This window comes from Ranitomeya variabilis, chromosome 6 (assembly GCF_051348905.1).
Source record: "Ranitomeya variabilis isolate aRanVar5 chromosome 6, aRanVar5.hap1, whole genome shotgun sequence".
NCBI lineage: Eukaryota > Metazoa > Chordata > Amphibia > Anura > Dendrobatidae > Ranitomeya > Ranitomeya variabilis.
The window spans coordinates 445,205,888-445,232,439 of record NC_135237.1 but is presented as its reverse complement, the minus strand read 5'-3'; the positions used below and the strand labels follow the sequence as shown (position 1 = coordinate 445,232,439).

The window sequence follows — 26,552 nt, the reverse complement described above, 5'->3', positions numbered from 1 at the left end:
TTATTGCCCCATAGCTGCTGCTGCAATAAAAAAAAATAAAACACATACTCACCTGTCTTGCAGCTCCTCGGCGCCATCTTCCCGGCGTCTCCCTGCACTGACTGATCAGGCAGAGGGCGGCGCGCACACTATATGCGTCATCGCGCCCTCTGCCTGAACAGTCAGAGCGGAGAGAGAGACGCCGGGAAGATGGCGCGACGCCCGGCGTGTGGAACCAGGATAGGTGAATATGCGATACTTACCTGCTCCCGGCGTCCCGCTCCTTCCCCCTGCCTGTCTTCGGTGCCGCAGCCTCTTCCTCTGTCAGCGGTCACCGGCACCGCTGATTAGAGAAATGAATTATGCGGCTCCGCCCCTATGGGGGGTGGAGCAGCCTATTCATTTCTCTAATGAGCGAAGAGGCTGCTGCACCCGGAGACCGTGTAACAGGCAGGGGGAGCGCCAGGATCGCCGGGACTAGGTAAGTATATGACAGTGCTCACCCGCCGACCCCACCACCGATCATGACTCGAGTATAAGCCGAGGGGGCACTTTCAGCCCAAAAATTTGGGCTGAAAATCTCGGCTTATACTCGAGTATATACGGTATCTAGGACCCTTTTGTTTGCCAAAACCAAAATCTAACACTTTGGGAACGTGAGTTAGGGGCTTGATATGAGTTAGTAGATTTTACAGGTTTATGACAAGGAGATGTACAAACAGTCCATCATAGTGGGAAGTCTTTCCAATCCATTGTTCCCATAGCTTTATAAATGTTCTTCTTTCCATACATAAGAAATTATTTAGTTTTTTCTATCCAGTGTAGCCCTAATAGTTTTCTAGCTTGAAATAGTACTCTGGAGATGGCTCTAGGGGAATCTGAATTCGGCTCCTCCTCTAACAGTTCAAGATGTGCAGGTTCCAACTGTAGATGGATTCCGAACACAGATTTTATTGTCAACTACCCCCTTCCAAAAGTTCCCAATGTTTACACACTCCCACTTCATGTGCATTAAGTGAATGTCATTTTCCCTCATCTTGGACATATGTTGTCCACTCTTATACTGTCACGAGTGTGTCACGTCCCCCTGGAAGACTTGGAGTTAGACGGTTACGTTGGGTAATGAATTGCAGTCCTCTTTAGAGGTGGTGTGATTAATGCCCTAATTTAAATAATTTCCTTTCCTTTAGTGCTGAGAGGGTTAAGGACTCTTTCCATGCTGGAGGGGACCATACTGCCTGGTTGTTCTCAGCTACAACTGCCTATCATTTACTCCCTCTTTTATGTACCGGCTCTGGGCATTTAGTGTGATAAAGCTAATTAGTTGAAGTTTGGAGTTGGCGTGTTCTGTAGGTTGCTGTTGTATGTGTGTGTTTCTCTCTTTGATCCATTTCCCATTTAGTTTATTCCTCCCTTTCCCTATCATCCTCCCTATTGTTAGTTAGAGCTTTTGTATGATAGCAGTTTTCTATTATCCCTGTTTTGTCTTTGTGTCTGGTTTTCCTTTCATTTCTGTCCCATGCCTCATGGGTTGGGGTAGAGGACAGATTAGGGTTTTTACAGGAGCATGGTAAGGTCTGAGACTCGGGCCTCTCTCTTTGACTACCCCCGGGACAGGGATTGTTAGGGTGGCAGCTCCAGGGACAGTTTGAGGCCTCTCTTCCTTACTGAAGACCATCACTGCGTGACATATACCAATTTTATATTGGATTCTTGGAGTCTTATATACTCTAGAAATGAGAAAGATTTCTGACAGTCTTTGTCAGACATCCTCAGACAAGGATAATTTAGGAATTAGATCCAACACCTCTTCCCATTGTTCCTTAGACAGGGGACCCAAATGTCTTTCCCACTTTTCTTTGGCTGTGATTGTACATTTAGAAAAGCGTCCTGCCATAAGCTGGTTATATATATGGGAAACTTTGTGCCTGTTGCAGAAGCAATTGTATCAATCTTAGTGTTTATTTTTAATAATGTAATTTGCTCTGAGTTGTGCATTATACTCATGACGTTTTTGCAAAAATTGATAAAACATTTTATGAGTAAGATCATATCCTGCTCTTATTTGTTTTAAGATTTTAAATATTCCTTCATTTAGCAGTTGTGACAAAAGAAGAATACCGCTATCTTCCCAATTATTGAAACCTTTTAGCTTGTATATCTCTGGCATGTTGTAGTTATACCATAGAGGTATGTAGTTTTGTGAATTTACCAATTCCCTGCTTATTCTTGCCTCTGTCCCACACTTTAAATATCAGGTTTAGCCTGTGGCAGTTTGGGACATTCTCTCGAGCGGGACCCATGTCTTAGGCCGGGATCACACATACTCGACATACGGCCAAGTCTCGCAGGTGAAAACGCAGCTCTGGCGCTGGCACTCCGGAGCGGAGCGTGCAGCTCCATGTATTGCTGTGCGGCTGCACGCTCCGCTCCGGAGTGCCAGCGCCAGAGTGGGTTTTCACCTGCGAGACTCGGCCGTATCTCGCGTATGTGTGATCCCGGCCTAATACTGACATTGGCAGTTTCCAGTTAGTTCCTTCTCTAAGTAGTTGACCCGATATCCCACAGTGCTCAGTTCTTCCCCAACCGTGAAACTGTTGCATTTGTGAGGCCCAGAAGTAGATCCAGGCATTCAGGATAGCCAATCCACCATTATCTTCTCCTCTCTGCAGGGTCTCTAGTTTAATGCTGGCCTGTTTCTTTTTCCATATTAGTTCTCTGAACCAGCTATGTATTTTAAAAAGGTCGTGGGGATCCATACTGGAGTATTACAGTTGTGGCCAAAAGTATTGACACCACTGCAATTCTGTCAGATAATACTCAGTTTCTTCCTGAAAATGATTGCATACACAAATTCTTTGTTATTATCTTCATTTAATTTGTCTTCAATGAAAAAAACACAAAAGAGAATTAACCAAAAAGCAAAACATTGATCATTTCACACAAAACACCAAAAATGGGCCAGACAAAAGTATTGGCACCCTCAGCCTAATACTTGGTTGCACAACCTTTAGCCACAATAACTGCGACCAACCGCTTCCGGTAACCATCAATGAGTTTCTTACAATGCTCTGCTGGAATTTTAGAACTTTCTTCTTTGGCAAACTGCTCCAGGTCCCTGATATTTGAAGGGTGCCTTCTCCAAACTGCCATTTCTCCTTCGCCACATTGGGGGACACAGGACCATGGGGTGTTATGCTGCTGTCACTAGGAGGCTGACACTAAGTTGAGACAAAAAGAGTTAGCTCCTCCCCTGCAGTATACACCCTCGTGCTGGCTTCCAGAGACCCAGTTCAAGCTTAGTATCCGTAGGAGGCACACTGGATTTTTAAACTTCTTTTCTGGAACGAATGGGGCGACGGATTCTTTCATGTTCCGATCTCTCCGAAACAACAACAGGCAAGCACGGGAGTTTTACCTCTCCGTATCCTCTCCTGCGACGTGGGATGCCACTGCTTGAGCTGACTTTTGGGGCGACGGGCCCCTTCAAGGGACCGATCTCCCCGCCTATCTTACAGACGAGCACTGGAGTGTCACCTCCAGTATCCTCTTCTGCAGCCAGGCCTTATTGCCGGACATCTGCCCTGCCCACCAGGTCTCACCCTCGGCTGTTCAGAGGCACTTTTACTCCCTGTGGCGTCCGTGCAGCCCCCCATCACCACTGAAAAAGTGGATGATGGAAGGAGGCGGACGGTTCCTCTCCCCCCTTTTTAAGGGGATGGTGGATAGAGGTTCCCCTAACCCTGCACCGTCCATATATATTTTTCTACCTGGAGGAGATCCTACGTTCTCAGGCTTCCCCCCCTCAATTAGGGGTAAGTGCTCTTAAGGGGTCGCGTTTTCCGGTGCTTTGGGAGGGCTCCATGGCGGTAAGGGCTCTGCGATTTTTTTTTTTCCGGCGGTCCGCGGGTGCGCGCCGGCCGAAGCCGAAAATTTAGCCCCCCGGCTTCGGCCGAGTACAGGCCGCATCCCGATAAGCCCCGCCCACACTCGCGTGATCCTTGCGGCTCCGCCCCCCGGTCCTGGCGCTTCTCGCTCCCTGCGAGATTACCCCACAAACTCTCGGCAGCCATCTTTCCCTCTGCACAGCAGCGCCGGCTGGCTTCTGCACACCTGTACAGCTCCGGAGGCTCCTTTTTTCCACACCACCTATCTGACTTGCGGGGCACAGGACCTGGGTAAGGAGACGACGCTTAGTGCTTCCCTGCAGCAGTTACCCCTCAGCTTCCACTAGCAGCTTCCTTTATCACTTTGGGGTACAACATGTCGCAGTCAAGGGGTAAAAAGTCCACTAAGGTGCATACCACCTTTTTTCATGCGTGTACCACCTGCCAGGCTCCTCACCCTCGGCCTCAGAGTTCCCCTCTCTGCCCTGCCTGTGATACCCAATGTGCTCAGGAGCCCTCCGCCGGTACCGACCCCAGTGTATCTAGCCCCCCTGAGTGGGCCGCGTCACTGTCTCAATCCATGGCTTCTTTGGCCAAAGCGATTGAATACCTCCATGACCCCTCTGGGGAGCGGGGCACTTCTTTTCATGGGTTAAGAGATCCTTCTATATCAGGGGAAGCGTCGGCCAGCAGGGGCCGCTCTCACCACAAGGAGACACGGTCATCCAAAAAACGGATCCGCACTACCTCTCCTGAGCATTCACCACACCATTCAGCCTTTGGTAGCTCCATTTCTCGCTCACCCTCTCCAGGGGCTCGCAGCGATCACGACTCTGAGTATGAGTCTGATGCATCCCTAGACCCGGATGCTCCGTAATTTAGATCTACTGTTGACTGCCTCATTGAGGCAGTCAATCAGGCGCTCAAAGTGGACGATGACCCTTACTCTGCGCCGGACCATTCGGTCTCCTTTACGAGAACCAAGCATCCCCATAAGGTGTTCGCCTCTCACCCAGATTTCCTGGATATAGTCTGGCGACACAGGGACCGTCCGGATAAGCGTTTTACGGGCAAAAAGAACCTGGAATCAAAGTATCCCTTTCCCGCAGTTCTTGTTAAAGACTGGACGGAATCTCCACCAGTAGATCCTCCAGTATCGCGCTTGGCCACCAAGACGCTCTTATCCGTACCTGACGGCGCTTCAATTAAAAATCCTACAGAACGCCAGCTAGATTCCCTAGCTCGCTCAGTGTACGAGGCCTCAGGTTCCTCTCTATCTCCTTCCTTTGCGGCGGCTTGGGTCGCCAAAGCTATGGTCTTCTGGGCAGATGCCCTGGCAAAATCCATTCAGGAACAAGATCTCCCGTCTGAGGCGGCGGATCTTGCCAAGCAAATTGCCATGGCTAGAGATTATGTGATGTACGCGTCTTTAGACGCAGCGGACTGTGTGGCAACTGCAGCTTCAAATGCCATCACCATAAGGAGAGCTATTTGGCTTAGAGAGTGGCGCGCAGATTCTTCTTCAAAGAAGTCTCTGATTTCCCTTCCTTTTCAGACCCGTCGCCTCTTTAGAGAAAAATTAGACCAGCTTATTTCAGACGCTACGGGTGGGAAGAGCAAGTTCCTCCCACAACACAGGCCAAAAACTTCTTTCCAGCGCCAACAGTATTTTCGCTTTCGGCCCTTTCGCAGCCGCCCATTCTGTTCCAACTCCGCAGCCTCGTCCAGATCAGAACGATCTCCACGCACAGACAGAGACTCCCGGCCTTCATACCGGCCGAATCAGTCCTGGCGAGTTAAACCTAGACTACCCAGAACCAGATGGTCCAGGCCTGCCAGATTCCCTTCACAATGACTCGGGGACTTTTCCAGTCGACACCTCCAAAGTAGGCGGACGTCTGCTTCTCTTTCAACAAGTCAGGCTTTCCGTCGTCCACGACGAATGGGTCAGAGATTTGGTGTCTTCTGGTTACAAAACAAAATTCTCCGCCTCTCCTCCAGCAAGGTTTTTCCCCTCTCGTCTCCCAAGTTCGGGGGCTCAAGCTCACGCACTGCATTGCGCCATCAAATCCCTCCACCAAAACGGGGTCATTGTTCCGGTCCCAGAACACCAGAGATTCAGAGGTTTTTACTCACACCTCTTTGTCGTTCCGAAAAACGACGGAACGGTGCGCCCTATTTTGGACCTAAAGCTCTTAAACAAGTACGTACGGGTTCGGCACTTCAGGATGGAGTCACTCCGGTCAGTCATCTCTTCATTGGAGACAGGCAAATTCCTAGCATCAGTAGACATCAAAGATGCTTATCTCCATATCCCAATTTTCCCGCCACATCAAAAGTTCCTCCGCTTCGCCATCCAAGTGGACCACTTTCAATTCACGGCCTTACCCTTCGGCCTTGCCACTGCGCCCAGGGTATTTACAAAGGTCATGGCGGCGGTCATGGCCATTCTTCACTCCCGAGGAGTGGTCGTGTTGCCATACTTGGACGATCTCCTGATAAAGGCTCCGTCTTATCAGGCCTGCGAAGCAAGCGTCCGCATTACCTTGGATTCTCTTTTGCGCCTGGGCTGATTAATCAACTTGGACAAGTCCTCCCCCATTCCTGCCCAAAGGACCTCCTTTCTAGGTATGATCCTGGACAAGTCAAAGGGGCTGGTCTTACTACCTCGGTCCAAGGCCCAAGAGCTACAGCAGGGAGTTCGGACGCTCTGTCATCCGCACCCATGGTCCATTCGCTTTGCCATGAGGATCCTGGGGAAAATGGTGGCCGCAATAGAAGCGGTTCCTTTCACTCAGCTCAATCTCCGCCCTTTACAACAGGCTCTGCTGGACAATTGGGACAGGAGTCCCTTATCCCTCGATCGGCCATGTCCTCTGTCCCCACGGATCAGGCAAGCCCTCACATGGTTGGTGGACTCTAAGATCATCTCTCCTCCGGGGGAAGTGTTTTCTCTCGATCCGCTGGCCTACGCCCCTCTCCGGCCTTCCTCCCTAAGGTGGTTTCATCTTTTCACCTTAACAAAGATATCATTCTTCCCTCCTTCAGCCCACAGCCAAAACAGAGTCGAAAAGGCCCTTCACACCCTGGACGTGGTACGGGCCCTTAGGAGATAAATTTCCAGAACTGCTCACTTCCGCAAATTGGACTCCCTCTTTGTGCTCCCGGAGGGTCACAGAAAGGGTTTAGCCGCGTCTAAGGCCACGATAGCCAGATGGATCCGTTCTGCAATCCAAGAGTCCTATCGGGTCAGGGGCAGTCCTATCCCGGCGGGGATTAGAGCACACTCCATTCGGTCGATGGGTGCTTCCTGGGCCATCCGGCACCAGGCAACGGCGGAGCAGGTTTGCAAGGCTGCAACGTGGTCGACCCTACATACTTTCACAAGACACTACAAGGTCCACATTCAATCTTCTGCGGATGCGGCCCTTGGCAGACGTATTCTGCAAGCGGCCGTCGCGCATTTATAGTCAGTTGGTACACGGAGTTTATTTGGTTGTATTGTTTCCCACCCAGGGACTGCTTTGGGACATCCCATGGTCCTGTGTCCCCCAATGTGGCGAAGGAGAAATTGGGATTTTTGTGTACTCACCTTAAAATCCTTTTCTCCGAGCCTCATTGGGGGACACAGCACCCATCCTGTTAGCCTTACGGCTCGTTACCTTTTTGGTTCTTGACTTTTTCTGACATGTTATACTTTAATGTTATGTAATATGTTGTTATTAATCTCCTACTGCTTTTACACTGAACTGGGTCTCTGGAAGCCAGCATGAGGGTGTATACTGCAGGGGAGGAGCTAACTCTTTTTGTCTCAACTTAGTGTCAGCCTCCTAGTGACAGCAGCATAACACCCATGGTCCTGTGTCCCCCAATGAGTGGCTCGGAGAAAAGGATTTTACGGTGAGTACACAAAAATCCCTATTTTTAGCTCTCTCCACAGGTGTTCTATGGGATTCAGGTCTGGACTCATTGCTGGCCACCTTAGAAGTCTCCAGTGCTTTCTCTCAAACCATTTTCTTGTGCTTTTTGAAGATTGTTTTGGGTCATTGTCCTGCTGGAAGACCCTTAACCTCTGAGGGAGACCCAGCTTTCTCACACTGGGCCCTACATTATGCTGCAAAATTTGTTGGTAGTCTTCAGACTTCATAATGCCATGCACACGGTCAAGCAGTCCAGTGCCAGAGGCAGCAAAGCAACCCCAAAACATCAGGGAACCTCCGCCATGTTTGACTGTAGGGACCGTGTTCTTTTCTTTGAATGTCACTTTTTTTCTCTTGTAAACTCTGTTGATGCCTTTGCTCAAAAAGCTCTACTTTTGTCTTATCTGACCAGAGAACATTCTTCCAAAACGTTTTAGGCTTTTTCAGGTAAGTTTTGGCAAACTTCAGCCTGGCTTTTTTATGTCTCGGGGTAAGAAGTGGGGTCTTCCTGGGACTACTATACAGCCCCTTTTCATTCAGACGCCGACGGATAGTACGGGTTGACACTGTTGTACACTCGGACTGCAGGGCAGCTTGAACTTGTTTGGATGTTAGTCGAGGTTCTTTATCCAACATCTGCACAATCTTGCGTTGAAATCTCTTGTCAATTTTTCTTTTCCGTCCACATCTAGGGAGGTTAGCCACAGTGCCATGGGCTTTAAACTTCTTGATGACACTGCGCACGGTAGACACAGGAACATTCAGGTCTTTGGAGATGGACTTGTAGCCTTGAGATTGCTCATGCTTCCTCACAATTTGGTTTCTCAAGCTCTCAGACAGTTTTTTGGTCTTCTTTCTTTTCTCCATGCTCAATGTGGTACACACAAGGACACAGGTTGAGTCAACTTTAATCCATGTCAACTGGCTGCAAGTGTGATTTAGTTGTTGCCAACACCTGTTAGGTGCCACAAGTAAGTTACAGGTGCTGTTAATTACACAAATTAGAGAAGCATCACATGATTTTTTGAACAGTGCCAATACTTTTGTCCACCCCCTTTTTATGTTTGGTGTGGAATTATATCCAATTTGGCTTTAGGACAATTCTTTTTGTGTTTTTTTTCATTTAAGACAAATTAAATCAAGATAACAATAACAAAGAACTTGTGTTTGCAATCATTTTCAGGAAGAAACTGAGTATTATCTGACAGAATTGCAGGGGTGTCAATACTTTTGGCCACAACTGTATGTAGGCGATATAAAGGATGAGGCATGAGAATCATTTTTATCAAATTGCCTCTCCCGATTAGTGACATTGGAAGTCACCACCAAGTCTCTATTTTAGTTCTGAATTTTTGCAATGTGGGAGCCAGGTTAAGAGAATAGTATTCATGGGGCCTAGCGGTAACCACTACTCTAAGATATTGAAAGTACTTGCATATAATATCTGATTATACTCCAGGGATAAATGTGTCGGTAGGGAATCTACGGGCATGAGGACTGATTTATACCATTGAATTGAAAATCCTGAACAAGTTCCAAATATTCTAATATGATTAATTGCTAGAAAAATGGATGAGACCACATCTCCTCAAGCTAGAAGCATGTCATCCGCATGTAAAGAAATCCTCATCTCCAGTGACCCACAACAGAAGCCTGTTAGTAGAGGCGCGTATTACAGAAGCTAGCGGCTTTATGGCAATTGCTAAGAGAAAGGGCAACAAGGGGCATCTGTGCCTGGTTCCCTCCCCATCGCAAATACCATTTACCCTAAGTTTCGTTTCAGTGGGTAAAATTTAACAACTGGATATACAAAATCAAGTTATCACCAAATCCCATGCCTCTCAAGACCGTCCACGGGAAATTCCACTCTATGTTGTCAAACTCTTTGGCAGCGTCGATAGAAAAAACTGCTCTGGACCCAGTAGACCGAGCTTAGTTGGAAACCCCAAAAAAGACCTCTCAAATTAACTTATGTTGGTTTGTTTGGCATAAAGCCTGTTTGGTGGTCATTAATCACTTTGGTAATTACTTTTCACAGTCTGTTGGCTAATGCCTTTACCAGTAATTTGATATCAGTTGAGAGAAGTGAGATTGATCTGTAGGCATCAGACTGACAGGGGTCTTTCCCAGGTATTAATTATAGGATTATTACAGCTTCCTTTGTCTTAGCATGTTTTAAATGTTTACGGTATATCCTGTTAGGAAATTCTGATTTAATGCAGAGGTCTTCTGCTCAGGATCCCACTCTCTTGGCCAGGGTGGAGAGTGGTTACAAATAGCTTCTCTTGTACTGTCTAGTCTGGCGTACACAGACCTGTCTTGTCTGGTGTTGCACCAACCCGTTTCACCTTTTGTGGGATTATGGGGACATTGAATACATACTACTAAGTTTTCCCACCACAATTACATCTGGTCACTGGTGTTCCTATGGAGAGGGGAGACTTCTCATCTGCTTTATTGTCAAAAGACCCATTAACAAAGCAAGAAATGTCCAAAATGACCTATTTTAAGTGCAAAAATGAGTCACAAGCTGTAACTTTGTCACCTCGAAGTCAGTTAGGCAAGGAATCACTCATTTGTATTGTGCAAACTTTGACTTGGCAGTTCAGCCTGTTGGAGGCTCTTTAATGCAGGCATGGACTTTTTCTACCTTCCACAGATGATTGAGACTCTTATGTAAAGAGCAGAAAACCTTTCAGATGAGATCAGAGCAAAAAAATGGCTTGTATGCATGAGATTTAGTGATCCTGTCAAATTTTTTTAAGACGTTTATTAGACTAAGTGGTCTTTAAATAGATTATTTTATTTATTATTATTATTATTATAATACATTTTTTATAGCACCATTTATTCCATGGCGCTTTACATGTGAAAAAGAGGGCAAATATAGACAAATACAATAAACATGAGCAAAAAACAAGGCACTAACAGGTACAGAAGGAGAGCGGACCCTGCCCGCGAGGGCTCAGTCTGCAGGGGATGGGTGAGGATACACTAGGATAGGGTAGAGCTGGTTGTGCGGCAGTTCAGTAGGTTGAGGATCACTTTAGGTATAACCACAGATCATCTTCTAGGTACACTTACACACAGTTTTTGAAGTATCTCAGCAGCTAAGTTGTTCCAAACATCATGGATAACTAACCACAGATCTTATATAGATGTAGGCTTGTGCAAATCCTCTTTTCTCATGATCTAATCTCGGGCAGAGTCCTGATCTCAACATCTTCTATGTGGGGACTAGAACATCACTTCCAAGACTCCTTGTTGTTTTTTATGCTGAATATATTTTTAATAACATTGATTGTATGTTTGGAGTCATTGTCCTACTGCAGAATAAACTTGGAGCTATTCATATGCCTCTCTTTTGGTATTGCATGGCAGATAAATATCTGTTTATAATTCTCAGCATTGAGGACACCAAGAAATGGGCCATGTTGAGGACAGTAGACACAGGGGGTTGGCCAAGGAAACAGTGCTACAGATGAAAGACGCATTGTGTATGCTTCCCTTCAAAATCGTAATCTATCCAGCAGTGTAATCAGCTCAGAACTGGGAACAACCAGTGGGAGCCAGCAAAAGGGGTGTTCATGGAAGAACTGCAGCCAAATACCATACCTCTGAATTTGAAACAATGCCAAGTGATTCAACTATGGAACAAAACACAGGAACTGGGGTGCAGATATTCGCAGCAGGTACTCTTCACTAATGTTTGCAAATGTGAAATATTGGGCAGTAACAGAAGGCAGTTTGTTCGACAAAGGGCTGGAGAGTAGTACAGTAATGAATGTCTGCAGACAACAGCTAAGCATGATGGAGGTTCCTTGCAAGTTTGGGGCTGCAATTCAGCAAATTAAGTTGGGAATTTGATCAGAATGCTGAGAAATATAGGCAGATGTTTTTGAATCATGCGAATGACCCCAAACATGCAGGCAGTGGCAATGAAAACGATCTTTAGTGTAAAGAACAACAGTTATTCCTGGGAGTGGTGATATAGCCCACACAGATTCCCGAGATCAGCATCAAGTGTGTCTGAGATTACTTTAAGAGTTAGAAGGGTTTGCACAAACCTACATCCACAGAAGATCAGTGGTTAGTTCTCCAAGATGTTTGGAGCAACTATTAACACTTCTGTTTGAAAGCATTCATACTTTGCCTCGTTTTTTCCACACCTGCCTAAAACCTTTGCACAATAGTATGTTTGTGAGTGTGCATATGTGTATGGATACATATATACAGTATATAATGTACAGTATAATTCATTTTTTATCCGTATGTTTTTTTCATTGGCTTTTCTAATTTCAGCACTTAAGATGTTGCATATTATATGCTGTTTTTAGCATTAGGCAAATGAGGGTCATAAAACTAAAAATGTAGTTGCATTATATAATTATAATTCTTCACTTTAACTATTTCAGATAAGTCACTGAATGCTCTGGATGTAGATCGTTTGTCTCGTGCATCGCAAAAAGGTTTCAACAAATATCTCATCAAGCAAATTCAAAGAACAAAAGTGCTCACTGTGGTGAGTCATTTAATTTTTAATGGGGCTTTTATCAGGTTTGTTGTTTTTTTTTTTTTTTTTTTTTTAAATAAAGATACAATTATATTGTCATGTATATATTTAATGTTTTGCCCTTTAAGGCCTCTTTCACACTTCCGTTTTTTGCCATCCGTCGCAATCCGTCGTTTTGGTAAAAAAACGGATCCTGCAAATGTGCCCGCAGGATGCGTTTTTTTTGCCATAGACTTTTATTGACGACTGATTGCGATGGATCAGCACACGTCACATCCGTCGTGCAACGGATGCGTCATGATTTTGCGGTCCGTCGTGTTCAAGGGAACATTTTTTCGTCCGTCGGATCCGCCATTTCCGACCGCGCATGCGTGGCCGGAACTCCGCCTCCTCCCCGGACTTCATACTGGGCAGCGGATGCGTCGGAAACCTGCATCCGCTGCCCACGTTGTGCACAATTTTGCACAACGTCCGTCGGGCCGACGGTTTGCGACGGCCCCGTACCGACGTAAATGTGAAAGAGGCCTTAAAGTGACTGTCAGAAGCATCAACCCTCCTAAGCCAGCAATATGGACATGTAGGTCATAGATATCAATCTATTCAACTTTCTAAGTATCTGCAATCTGAAGCCTTATTCCAGATAAATCCATGTTTTTCCTAATATGTAAATGATGTCTAGGTGGGCCAGAGATCTTTCTGAGAGTCTGCCTTCAGAGCTTAGTTTAATGCTTGGCAATGCCTTTGTATGTAAATTGATCGTCACTGCATGTGTGACTTCAGGCTCCATTCATGAAAGTTCAGGTCTGAGCAGATCCACACTGAATTTGCTTCCTCAGTGTTAAAGGGGTATTCCATCTCCAAGAACCGATGCCAATATGTAGTGGGTGTAATAATAATTATAACCAAAACCTCCAATTAGAAATGTAGTATAGTTCTCCTGATAATCTATGTCGCTTACCTCATGTGCAGGACATTGCAGTAGCTGAGGTATCCATGGTTACGACCACTAACTGGCACCATTTGAGGTTTTGTAACCAACCTACTGTAATGGCCTACACACAATGTAAGCAACATAAGTTATCAGGTGTACTGCACTAAATTTCTATTTGAAGATATTCGCTATTAATACACCTACTACATATTGGGATAGGATCTTAGAGATTGGAATACCCCTTTAAACCCTTCTTTGGGCACTGCTTCAAATTCCTCCTGCATGGCTGGACAACAGCTGAAAGGAGCAGAGGTGCGCAGTATACAGTGCCTGATTATTTCCAGAAGTCCCATAGACAATGAATGGAGCAGATACCGATTATTCACATCTCTACTTTATTCAGGACTGTGCTGCTGACCACGGTTTTCAGGGATCCAGAGCCACAATCTTGGAACCCCAGTGATCAGCAAATTATCCCCTATCCTATAAATGATGGATATTTTGTTTTCTTGGGAATAACCCTTTAATGACTAGTGTTTTTCTTTAGGCATGCATGGCCATTGCAAAATTCCATCTTTTGTATTGCTAAATGTATTTTTTTAAACTTTGTGGTCTACCAAAATATTTGTATGTACTTGTTTGACAAGCTATGCATTCGGTGTGCTCTACATCAGTGCACCTAGCCTACAGCATAGGTAAGGAGCTTTTCCTCATGTATACCAGAATGTTGCCATAGCAGACCATTTACCAGACACAGGCCAAGTGTGTTCTTTTGGCCTCAATCTGCCTTTTGTTTAAAGGTGTATTCTCAATCTTGAAAGTAATCCCTTTATTATGTGTGAGTATGTATATTTACATAATCTGTATGTCTGTATATACCGTGTGTATAATATATGTTTGTGAGTGTAGATACTGTACGTGTGTGTATATATACCTGAGATCATTTTTTTTTAATCTTGTTTTCTAGAAAGATGAATCCTCTTTGGCGGCAGTAAGGAGTAGAGTTGTAAGATTACTTGGAAGTCTGGGAGGACATATTAATCGCAGCCTAGTAACAGGTAAGTTGCTTTTGTATATGAAAAACATCTACTATATAATTATCTAAGAGGTACTTCCGTCTTTCTGTCTGTCCTTCTGTCTGTCCTTCTGTCTGTCACAGATATTCATTGGTCGCGGCCTCTCTGTCCTGGAATGCAAGTCGCTGATTGGTCTCACCAGCTGCCTGTCATGGCTGCCGCGACCAATCAGCGACGGCCACAGTCCGATTAGTCCCTCCCTACTCCCCTGCAGTCAGTGCCCGGTGCCCGCTCCATACTCCCCGCAGTCACCGCTAACACAGGGTTAATGCTAGCGGTAACGGACCGCGTTATGCCGCGGGTAACTCACTCCGTTACCGCCGCTATTAACCCTGTGTGACCAAGTTTTTACTATTGAGGCTGCCTATGCAGCGTCAATAGTAAAAAAATCTAATGTTAAAAATAATAATAAAAAATCATTATATACTCACCTTCCGCCGGCAGGTTTCGGTGGCAAGGATGGTATGCGTGAAGGACCTGCCATGACGTCACGGTCATGTGACTGTGACGTCATGGCAGGTCCTTCTCGCGCAGGCGCAAAGAAGCTGCGGTACCATGGGACAGGCAGGGACAGCGCTAGGAGCAGGTGAGTATTTCATATTCACCTGTCCGCGTTCCATCCGCCGGGCGCCACTCCGTCTTCCCGTCCTCTTGCAGTGACTGTGCAGGTCAGAGGGCGCGATGCCTGAACAGTCAGTGCGGAGAGACGGGACGCTGAGGAGCAGCGACGAGAGGTGAGTATGTGATTTTTTTTTTATTTTTTAATTGCAGCAGCAGCATTGCATGTGGCACAATGCTGTATGGAGCGTCTGGGGCCATAAAGAACTGCATGGAGCATTATATGGGGCATCTATGGGGCCATAACTGCATGAAGCATTATATGGGGCATCTATGGGGCCATAACTGCATGGAGTATTATACTACGTGACTGGGCAATATACTACGTGACTGGGCAATATACTACGTGGACATGCATATTCTAGAATACCCGATGCGTTAGAGTCGGGCCACCATCTAGTCTATTTATTTAATTACCTTAAATTGTCTGTCATCCACTTCTGTCTGGACGTCCTCGAATCCCACAATCCGCCGCGCCAGGTGCGGTCCCGGTTCGGTTCGGGTCCGATGGGTGTCGCGGTCCCGTCCGGGGCCTCCCATCTTCATGTGATGACGTCCCCTTCTTTTCTTCCTGCCGCGGCTGCTGCGCAGGCGTACTTTGTCTGCCCTGTTGAGGGCAGAGCAAAGTACTGCAGTGCGCAGGCGCCGGGAAAGGTCAGGGAGGCCCAGCGCCTGCGCACTGCAGTACTTTGCTCTGCCCTCAACAGGGCAGACAAAGTACGCCTGCGCAGCAGCCGCGGCAAGAAGAAAAGAAGAGGACGTCATCACATGAAGATGGGAGGCGCCGGACCCAGACCGCGGCACCCATCGGACCCGAACTGAACCGGGACCACCCCTGGGTGAGTATAATATGACCTGTTTTTCTTATCTTTCAGAATTCATCGGGGGCTTATCTACAGCATTACAGAATGCTGTACATGAGCCCCTGATGGCGGTGGCCACAGCTCATTCTCGTATTTTGGGGTAACAGACTCCCTTTAAACCCACAAGGACAGGGTCCTCTTCCCTCTGTACCAGTCTGTCATTGTTAGTATGTTTACTGTAAGTGATATCTGTATTTTGTTTGACACCACTTCTCATGTACAGCACCATGGAATCAATCTTGCTATATAAATAATAATAATACAATTTTTTGAAGGGTCACCTTGATTCTCATAGGAAAATATTGAGTATTTCCTAATTTCACAATGTTGCAACAGTTAATTCACAACTGAAAGGGGTCTTCTTCTTTTTCAGAAAAACCTTATCCTTGGGCGGACTTGATGTCACGCACACAGTGCTGCACCTAATCTGTGAGTTTAGCAGCGCTTGTCGTCTTCTCAGGCATAGCCACTAAACTCACTTATTGACTGCAGGGCTGTCAACGTGACACAACAACAAGCTGCATCTGGCGACATTGGGTTTTCTGAAATCAAATGTCACTGTAAAGTTGCAGCAATACTGATTTCTGTTTATTGTGCACAACTTATGTAAATGATGAATGAGTTACAGGCATAGTGGCATGTAAAAGGTTGGGCACCCCTGGTCAAAATTACTGTTGTTGTGAAAAGTTGCGCAAATTGAAGTGAAATGATCTCTAAAAGGCCTAAAGTTAAAGATGACACATTTCATTTGTATTTTAGGCAAAAAATATATATATCTTCATCTTTTACATTTTAAAAATTACAAAAAGTAAAAATGGGCCAATGTAAAAGTTTGGGCACCCTTGGAGATTTGTGTGTTCAGATGACTTTGACCAAGGTTTCAGACCTTAATTAGCCTGATGGGGTTATGGCTTGTTCACGATGATTGTTAGGAAAGGCCAGATGATGCTAATTTCCCAGCTTTATAGAAGCCCAGCCATGGATTCTTCCAAGCAGCTGCCTAGCACTCTGAAAATTTAAATAGTCAGGGCCCACAAAGAAGGAGAATGATAGCAAAGGGTTTTCAAGTTGCCCTTTCCTCAGTTAGAAATGTAATTAAGAAATGACAGTTAACGCAAACAGTGGAGGTCAAGATTAGGTCTGGAAGACTAAGCAAAATTTTACTGAGAGCTGCTCTTAGGATTGCTAGAGAGGCAAATCAGAACTCCTGCTTGACTGTAAAAGACCTTCACAAAGATTTAGCAGACTCTGGAGTTGTGGTACATTGCTCTACTGTTCAGAGACACCTGTACAAATATGGCCTTCATGGAAGAGTCATCAGAAGAAAACTTCTCCTGCGTCCTCACCATAAAATTAAGCTTTCGAAATATGAAAAAGAACATCTAAACAAGCTTGATGCATTTTGAAATCAAGTCCTGTGGACTGCTGAGGTTCAAGTAGAACTCTTTGACCACAATGATAATCAGGCAGGTATGTATGGAGAAAAAGGGCACAGAATTTCAGGAAAAGGACATCTCTCCAACCATTAAGCATGGGGGTGGATCAATCATACCTTGGGGTTGTGTTGCAACCAATGGTATGGGGAACATTTCATGTGTAGAGGTAAGTCTACGTTCACATTTGCGGACTGCGCCGCAGCGTCGGGCGCCGCAGCGTCGCCGCATGCGTCATGCGCCCCTATATTTAACATGGGGGCGCATGGACATGCGTTGCACTTGCGTTTTGCGACGCATGCGTCACTGCGGCGCACGCGTCCGGGCGCAGAGGACGCAGCAAGTTGCATTTTTGCTGCGTCCAAAATCAACCAAAAAAAGGACGCATGCGTCGCAAAACGCAGCGTTGTGCATGCGTTTTGCTGCGTTTTTGTTTGCGTTGTGCGTTGCGTCGCCGACGCTGCGGCGCACAACGCAAATGTGAACGTAGCCTAATAATGGACTAATTGAAATTTCACCACATTCTTGATGCAAATAACCCCATCTGTAAAAAATAAAAAAAAGCTGAAGTTGAAAAGAGGATGGCTTCTACAAATGGATAATGATCCTAAACACACATCAAAATCAACAATAGACTGCCTTTTGAGGCTCAAGCTGAAGGTCTCACTATGGCCCTCGAAGTGCCCTGATCTAAACATCATTGAAAATCTGTGGCTAGACCTCAAAATAGCAGTGCATGCAAGACGACCCAGGAATCTCACAGAACTGGAAGATTTTTTTTCAAGGAAGAATGGATGACAATCCCTTCAAACAAGAATTAAAAGACCCTTGTCTGACTACAAAAAGCGTTTACAAGCTGTGATACTTTCAAAAGGAGGGGGGCTACTAGGTACTAACCATGCAGGGTGCCTAAACTTTTGCATTGGCACATTTTCCTTTTTGAAATTAATTTTTAAAATGTAAAACATGAAAAAAGTATGTATATTTTTGCCTAAAATACAAATGAAATGTGTCATCTCTAACTTCAGACCTTTTAGAGATCATTTAAAACCCCTTCACGGCATGCGCCGTACTAGTACAGCGCATGTTGTGTCTTCCCCTTTGATGTCTGGCTCCGGCACTGAGCCCACATCAAAGTCACGACATGTCAGCTGTTTTGAACAGCTGACATGTGCGCGCAATAGCGGCAGGTGGAATCGCGATCCACCCGCCGCTATTATCTAGTAAAATGCCGCTGTCAAACGCTGACAGCGGCATTAAACTACCGCTTCCGGCCATTGGGCCGGAAATGCGCGCATCGCCGACCCCCGTCATGTGATCGTGGGTCAACGATGCGTCGTCATAACAACCAGAGGTCTGCTTGAGACCTCTATGGTTGTTGATGCCGGCTTGCTGTGAGCGCCACCCTGTGGTCGGCGCTCATAGCAAGCCTGTAATTCAGCTGCATAGGAGCGATCTGATGATCGCTGCTATGTAGCAGAGCCGATCCAGTTGTTCCAGCTTCTAGCCTCCCATGGAGGCTATTGAAGCATGGCAAAAGTAAAAAAAAAAAAAAAAAGAAATGTTTTATAAAATATAAAAAAAATAAAAAAAATAAACATTTAAATCACCCCCCTTTCGCCCCATTCAAATTAAAACAATAAAAAAAAAAATCAAACATACACATATTTAGTATCGCCGCGTTCAGATTCGCCCGATCTGTCAATTAAAAAAAAAAAGGATTAACCTGATCGCTAAATGGTGTAGCGAGAAAAAAATTCAAAACGCCAGAATTACGTTTTTTTGGTCGCTGCGACATTGCATTAAAATGCAATAAGGGGCGATTAAAAGAACGTATCTGCACAAAAGTGGTATCGTTAAAAACGTCAGCTCAGCACGCAAAAAAATAAGCCCTCACCCGACCCGAGATCCTGAAAAATGGAGACGCTATGGGTATCGGAAAGTGGCGCAAATTTTTTTTTTTTTTTTTTTTTTTTAGCAAAGTTTGGAATTTTTTTCCACCATTTAGATAAAAAATAACCTAGACATGCTTGGTGTCTATGAACTCGTAATGACATGGTGAATGAATCACAATGACAGGTCAGTTTTAACATTTAGTGAACCTAGCAAATTTCACCACACTTGGAAATTTTCCCCCCGTTTTCTAGTACAAGACATGGTAAAACCAACGGTGTCGTTCAAAGGTACAACTCGTCCCGCAAAAAATAAGCCCTCACATGGCCATATTGATGGAAAAATAAAAAAGTTACGGCTCTGGGAAGGAGGGGAGCGAAAAACGAAAACGCAAAAACGAAAAAGGGCTGCGTCTTGAAGGGGTTAATCTTCAACTTGCTTAACTGTTCACAATAACTAATTTTGACCAGGGGTGTCCAAACTTTTGCATGCCACTGTAAATGGGAAAGTATTTATTTTCTGCCAGATCTGCTACCAAATTACCTATTTGCTGTACTAATTTCTCTATGGTTAACCCCTTCCCGACCTTTGACGCATACGCTGCGTCATGAAAGTCTGTGCCTTCCCGACCTATGACGCAGCGTATGCGTCATGGAATGATCGCGTCCCTGCAGATCGGGTGAAGGGGTTAATTCCTATTTTACCCGATCTGCAGGGAGAGGGGGAGTGGTGCTTCAGCCCAGGGGGGGTGGCTTCACCCCCCCGTGGCTACGATCGCTCTGATTGGCTGTTGAAAGTGAAACTGCCAATCAGAGCGATTTGTAATATTTCACCTAAAAAACTGGTGAAATATTACAATCCAGCCATGGCCGATGCTGCAATATCATCGGCCATGGCTGGAAATATTCACGTGACCCCCCCCACACCCACCGATCGCCCCCCCCAGGCCTCTGTTATGTGGTCCGGTCCCCTCCGTCCGCCTGCCGGCTCCCCCGTCCTCCTGTCCGCTCCCTCCTTGTTAGTATTCACCCCCCCTGTGCTCCGATTACCCCCCCTGTGCTCCGATCACCCCCCCCCACCACCCCTTCATACTTACCGATCCTCCCGGTGTCCGGCCGTCTCCTCGCTGGGCGCCGCCATCTTGGAAAATGGCCGGCGCATGCTCAGTGCGCCCGCCGAATCTGCCAGTCGGCAGATTCCTTACAGGTACATTTTGATCGCTGTGGTAGGTTCTATCACAGCGATCAAAATAAAAAAAATAATAAATAACCCCCCCCCCCCTTTATCACCCCCATAGGGACAATAATAAAATAAAGAAATTTTTTTTTTTCTTTTTCCACTAGGGTTAGGGTTAGAACTAGGGTTAGAACTAGGGGTAGGGTTAGGGGTAGGGTTAGGGTTACGGGTAGGGTTAGGGGTAGGGTTATGGCATGTGCACACAGAGCGGATCGGCCGCGGATCGGCAGCGGATCCGCAGCGGATCGGCAGCGGATACGCAGCGGATCCGCAGCGGATCGGCAGCGGATACGCAGCGGATACGCAGCGGATACGCAGCGGATCCGCAGCGGATACGCAGCGGATCCGCAGCGGATCGGCCGCGGATACGCAGCGGATCGGCCGCGGATCGGCCGCGGATCCGCAGCGGATCGGCAGCGGATACGCAGCGGATCCGCAGCGGATCGGCAGCGGATACGCAGCGGATCCGCAGCGGATCGGCAGCGGATACGCAGCGGATCGGCCGCGGATCCGCAGAGGATCGGCCGCGGATACGCAGCGGATCGGCAGCGGATCGGCAGCGGATACGCAGCGGATCGGCCGCGGATACGCAGCAGATCGGCAGCGGATATGCAGCGGATCCGCAGCGGATCGGCCGCGGATACGCAGCAGATCGGCAGTGGATACGCAGCGGATTGGCCGCGGATTCGCAGCGGATTGGCCGCGGATCCGCAGCGGATTGGCCGCTGCGAATTCGAAGCAGTTTTCCATCAAGTTTACAGTACCATGTACACCTAAGGAAAACCAAATCCGCTGTGCCCATGGTGCGGAAAATTCCATGCAGAAACGCTGCGTTGTATTTTCCGCAGCATGTCAATTCTTTGTGCGGATTCCGCAGCGTTTTACACCTGTTCCTCAATAGGAATCCGCAGGTGAAATCCGCACAAAAAAACACTGGAAATCCGCTGTAAATCCGTAGGTAAAACGCAGTGCCTTTTACCTGCGGATTTTTCAAAAATGGTGCGGAAAAATCTCACACGAATCCGCAAAGTGGGCACATAGCCTTAGGGTTAGGGTTGGAATTAGAGTTAGGGTACCGTCTCACAGTGGCACTTTGGTCGCTACGACGGTACGATCCGTGACGTTCCAGCGATATCCATACGATATCGCTGTGTCTGACACGCAGCAGCGATCAGGGACCCTGCTGAGAATCGTACGTCGTAGCAGATCGTTTGGAACTTTCTTTCGTCGCTGGATCTCCCGCTGTCATCGCTGGATCGTTGTGTGTGACAGCGATCCAGCGATGCGTTCACTTGTAACCAGGGTAAACATCGGGTTACTAAGCGCAGGGCCGCGCTTAGTAACCCGATGTTTACCGTGGTTACCAGCGTAAAAGTAAAAAAAAACAAAAAACGTACATACTCACATTTCGGTGTCCTTCAGGTCCCTTGCCGTCTGCTTCCCGCTATGACTGTCTGCCGGCCGGAAAGTGAGAGCACAGCACAGCAGTGACGTCACCGCTGCGCTCTGCCCTCACTGTATGGCGGCACTCAGTCAGAGCGGGAAGCAGACGGCAAGGGACCTGAAGGACACCGAAATGTGAGTATGTACGTTTTTTTTTTTTTACTTTTACGCTGGTAACCACGGTAAACATCGGGTTACTAAGCGCGGCCCTGCGCTTAGTAACCCGATGTTTACCCTGGTTACCTGGGACCTTAGCATCGTTGGTCGCTGGAGAGCGGTCTGTGTGACAGCTCCCCAGCGACCACACAATGACTTTCCAACGATCACGGCCAGGTCGTATCGCTGGTCGTGATCGTTGGTAAATCGTTATGTGAGACGGTACCCTTAGGGTTGGAATTAGGGCTAGGGTTGGAAATAGGGTTAAGATTAGGCTTGTGGTTAGGGTTAAGGATAGGGTTAGGGTTGTGTTGGGGTTACAGTTGTGGGTAGGGTTGGGATTAGGGTTAGGATTAGGGTTGGATTTAGGGTTACGGGTGTGTTGGGGTTAGGGTTGTGGTTAGGGGTGTGTTGGGGTTAGGGTTGTGATTATGGTTATGGCTACAGTTGGGATTAGGGTTAGGGGTGTGTTGGGGTTAGTGTTGAAGTTAGAATTGAGGGGTTTCCACTGTTTAGGCACATCAGGGGTCTCCAAATGCAACATGGCGCCACCATTGATTCCAGCCAATCTTGCGTTCAAAAAGTCAAATGGTGCGCCCTCCCTTCCAAGCCCCGACGTGCGCCCAAACAGTGGTTTACCCCCACATATGGGATACCAGCGTACTCAGGACAAACTGGGCAACAACTATTGGGGTCCAATTTCTCCTGTTACCTTTGCAAAAAAAAAAAATTACTTGCTAAAACATAATTTTGAGGAAAGAACAATTATTTTTTATTTTCACGGCTCTACGTTATAAACTTATGTGAAACACTTGGGGGTTGAAAGTGCTCACCACACATCTAGATAAGATCCTTTTGGGGTCTAGTTTCCAAAATGGGGTCACTTGTGGGGTGTTTCTACTGTTTAGGCACATCAGGGGCTCTGCAAATGCAACATGACGCCCGCAGACCATTCCATCAAAGTCTGCATTTCAAATGTCACTACTTCCCTTCCGATCCCTGACGTGCGCCCAAACAGTGGTTTACCCCCACATATGAGGTATCAGCGTACTCACAATAAACTGGGCAACAAATATTGGGGTCCAATTTCTCCTGTTACCCTTGTGAAAATAAACAATTGCTTGCTAAAACATCTTTTTTGAGGAAAGAAAAATTATTTTTTATTTTCACGGCTCTGCGTTGTAAACTTCTGTGAAGCACTTGGGGGTTGAACGTGCTCACCACACATCTAGATAAGTTCCGTGGGGGGTCTAGTTTCCAAAATGGGGTCACTTGTGGGGGGTTTCTACTGTTTAGGCACATCAGGGGCTCTGCAAATGTAACATGATTCCCGCAGACCATTCCATCAAAGTCTGCATTCCAAATCGTCACTACTTCCCTTCCGAGCCCCGCCATGTGCCCAAACAGTGGTTTACCCCCACATATGGGGTATCAGCGTACTCAGGAGAAACTGGACAACAACTTTTGGGGTCAAATTTTTCCTGTTACCCTTGGGAAAATTAAAAAATTCTGGGCTAAAAAAATATTTTTGAGGAAAGAAAACACATTTTTTATTTTCACGGCTCTGCGTTATAAACTTCTGTGAAGCACTTGGGGGTTCAAAGTGCTCACCACACATCTAGATAAGTTCCCTTGTGGGTCTAGTTTCCAAAGTGGGGTCAATTGTGGGGAGTTCCTACTGTTTAGGCACATCAGGGGCTCTGCAAATGCAACGTGACGCCCGCAGAGCATTCCATTAAAGTCTGCATTTCAAAACGTCACTACTTCCCTTCCGCTCCCCGACGTGTGCCAAAACAGTGGTTTACCCCCACATATGGGGTATCAGCGTACTCAGGAGAAACTGCACAACAACTTTTGGGGTCCAATTTCTCCTGTTACCCTTGGGAAAATAAAAAATTGTGGGTTAAAAAATCATTTTTGAGGAAAGAAAAATAATTTTTTATTTTCATGGCTCTGCGTTATAAACTTCTGTGAAGCACTTGAGGGTTCAAAGTGCTCACCACACATCTAGATTAGTTCCTTGGGAGGTCTAGTTTCCAAAATGGGGTCACTTGTGCGGGAGCTCCAATGTTTAGGCACACAGGGGCTCTCCAAACGCGACATGGTGTCCGCTAATGATTGAAGCTAATTTTCCATTCAAAAAGCCAAATGGCGTGCCTTCCCTTCCGAGCCCTGCCGTGCGCCCAAACAGTGGTTTACCCCCACATATGGGGTATCATCGTACTCAGGACAAACTGGACAACAACATTTGGGGTCCAATTTCTCCTATTATCCTTGGGAAAATAAAAAACTCCGGGCTAAAAATCATTTTTGAGGAAAGAAAAATATTTTTTTATTTTCATGGCTCTGCGTTATAAACTTCTGTGAAGCACCTGGGGGTTTTAAGTGCTCACTATACATCTAGATTAGTTCCTTGGGGGGTCTAGTTTCCAAAATGGGGTCACTTGTAGGGGAGCTCCAATGTTTAGGCACACAGGGGCTCTCCAAACGCGACATGGTGTCCGCTAATGATTGAAGCTAATTTTCCATTCAAAAAGCCAAATGGCGTGCCTTCCCTTCCGAGCCCTGCCGTGCGCCCAAACAGTGGTTTACCCCCACATATGGGGTATCATCGTACTCAGGACAAACTGGACAACAACATTTGGGGTCCAATTTCTCCTATTATCCTTGGGAAAATAAAAAAACTCCGGGCTAAAAATCATTTTTGAGGAAAGAAAAATATTTTTTTATTTTCATGGCTCTGCGTTATAAACTTCTGTGAAGCACCTGGGGGTTTTAAGTGCTCACTATACATCTAGATTAGTTCCTTGGGGGGTCTAGTTTCCAAAATGGGGTCACTTGTAGGGGAGCTCCAATGTTTAGGCACACAGGGGCTCTCCGAACGCAACATGGTGTCCACTAACGATTGGAGCTAATTTTCCATTGAAAAAGTCAAATGGCGCGCCTTCTCTTCCAAGCCTTGCCGTGCACCCAAACAGTGGTTTACCCCCACATATGAGGTATCTGCGTACTCAGGAGAAATTGCCCAACAAATTTTAGGATCCATTTTATCCTGTTGCCCATGTGAAAATGAAAAAATTGAGGCTAAAAAAAATTTTGTGTGAAAAAAAAGTACTTTTTCATTTTTACGGATCAATTTGTGAAGCACCTGAGGGTTTAAAGTGCTCACTATGCATCTAGATAAGTTCCTTGGGGGGTCTAGTTTCCAAAATGGGGTCACTTGTGGGGGAGCTCCAATGTTTAGGCACACAGGGGCTCTCCAAACCTGACATGGTGTCCGCTAACGATGGAGATAATTTTTCATTCAAAAAGTCAAATGGCGCTCCTTCCCTTCCGAGCCTTACCATGTGCCCAAACAGTAGTTTACCCCCACATATGAGGTATTGGCGTACTCAGGAGAAATTGCCCAACAAATTTTAGGATCCATTTTATTCTGTTGCCCATGTGAAAATGAAAAAATTGAGGCTAAAAGAAAATTTGTGTGAAAAAAAAAGTACTTTTTCATTTTTACGGATTAATTTGTGAAGCACCTGGGGGTTTAAAGTGCTCACTATGCTTCTAGATACGTTCCTTGGGGGGTCTAGTTTCCAAAATGGGGTCACTTGTGGGGGAGCTCCAATGTTTAGGCACACGGGGGTTCTCCAAACGCGACATGGTGTCCGCTAAAGATTGGAGCCAATTTTTCATTCAAAAAGTCAAATGGCGCTCCTTCCCTTCCGAGCCCTGCCGTGCGCCCAAACAGTGGTTTACCCCCACATATGAGGCATCAGCGTACTCAGGACAAATTGGACAACAACACCCGTGGTCCAGTTTCTCCTTTTACCCTTGGGAAAATAAAAAAATTGTTGCGAAAAGATCATTTTTGTGACTAAAAAGTTAAATGTTAATTTTTCCCCTATTTGTTGCTTCTGCTGCTGTGAAACACCTGAAGGGTTAATAAACTTCTTGAATGTGGTTTTGAGCACCTTGAGGGGTGCAGTTTTTAGAATGGTGTCACTTTTGGGTATTTTCAGCCATATAGAACCCTCAAACTGACTTCAAATGTGAGGTGGTCCCTAAAAAAAATGGTTTTGTAAATTTTGTTGTAAAAATGAGAAATCACTGGTCAAATTTTAACCCTTATAACTTCCTAGCAAAAAAAAATTTTCTTTCCAAAATTGTGCTGATGTAAAGTAGACATGTGGGAAATGTTATTTATTAAATATTTTGTGTCACATAACTTTCTGGTTTAACAGAATAAAAATTCAAAATGTGAAAATTGCAAAATTTTCAAAATTTTCGCCAAATTTCCGTTTTTTTCACAAATAAACTCAGAAATTATCGACCTAAATTTACCACTAACATGAAGCCCAATATGTCACGAAAAAACAATCTCAGAACCGCAAGGATCCGTTGAAGCGTTCCTGAGTTATTACCTCATAAAGGGACACTGGTCAGAATTGCAAAAAATGGCAAGGTCATTAAGGCCAAAATAGGCTGGGTCATGAAGGGGTTAAAAACATATGTAATGGTGGAAAATATGATGTGAAGCAGTAGCAAGTTATCAATTGAACAGTTTACATCCAACCAGTGTATTATGCATCACTTAGTAACCTTGTGTAATT

At 46.0% G+C, this 26,552-nt stretch overlaps 1 protein-coding gene across 1 annotated transcript in view; it reads left to right on the top strand.

The window, feature by feature from the left end:
- The window catches only part of PRKDC (protein kinase, DNA-activated, catalytic subunit), a 384,813-nt gene that overhangs the window by 102,660 nt on the left and 255,601 nt on the right, over positions 1-26,552 (top strand). The window contains exons 22-23 of the mRNA XM_077270465.1: positions 12,202-12,308; positions 14,198-14,288. Of these exons, the coding sequence (XP_077126580.1) occupies positions 12,202-12,308; positions 14,198-14,288 (198 nt within the window). The remainder of the gene's footprint in view (positions 1-12,201; positions 12,309-14,197; positions 14,289-26,552) is intronic.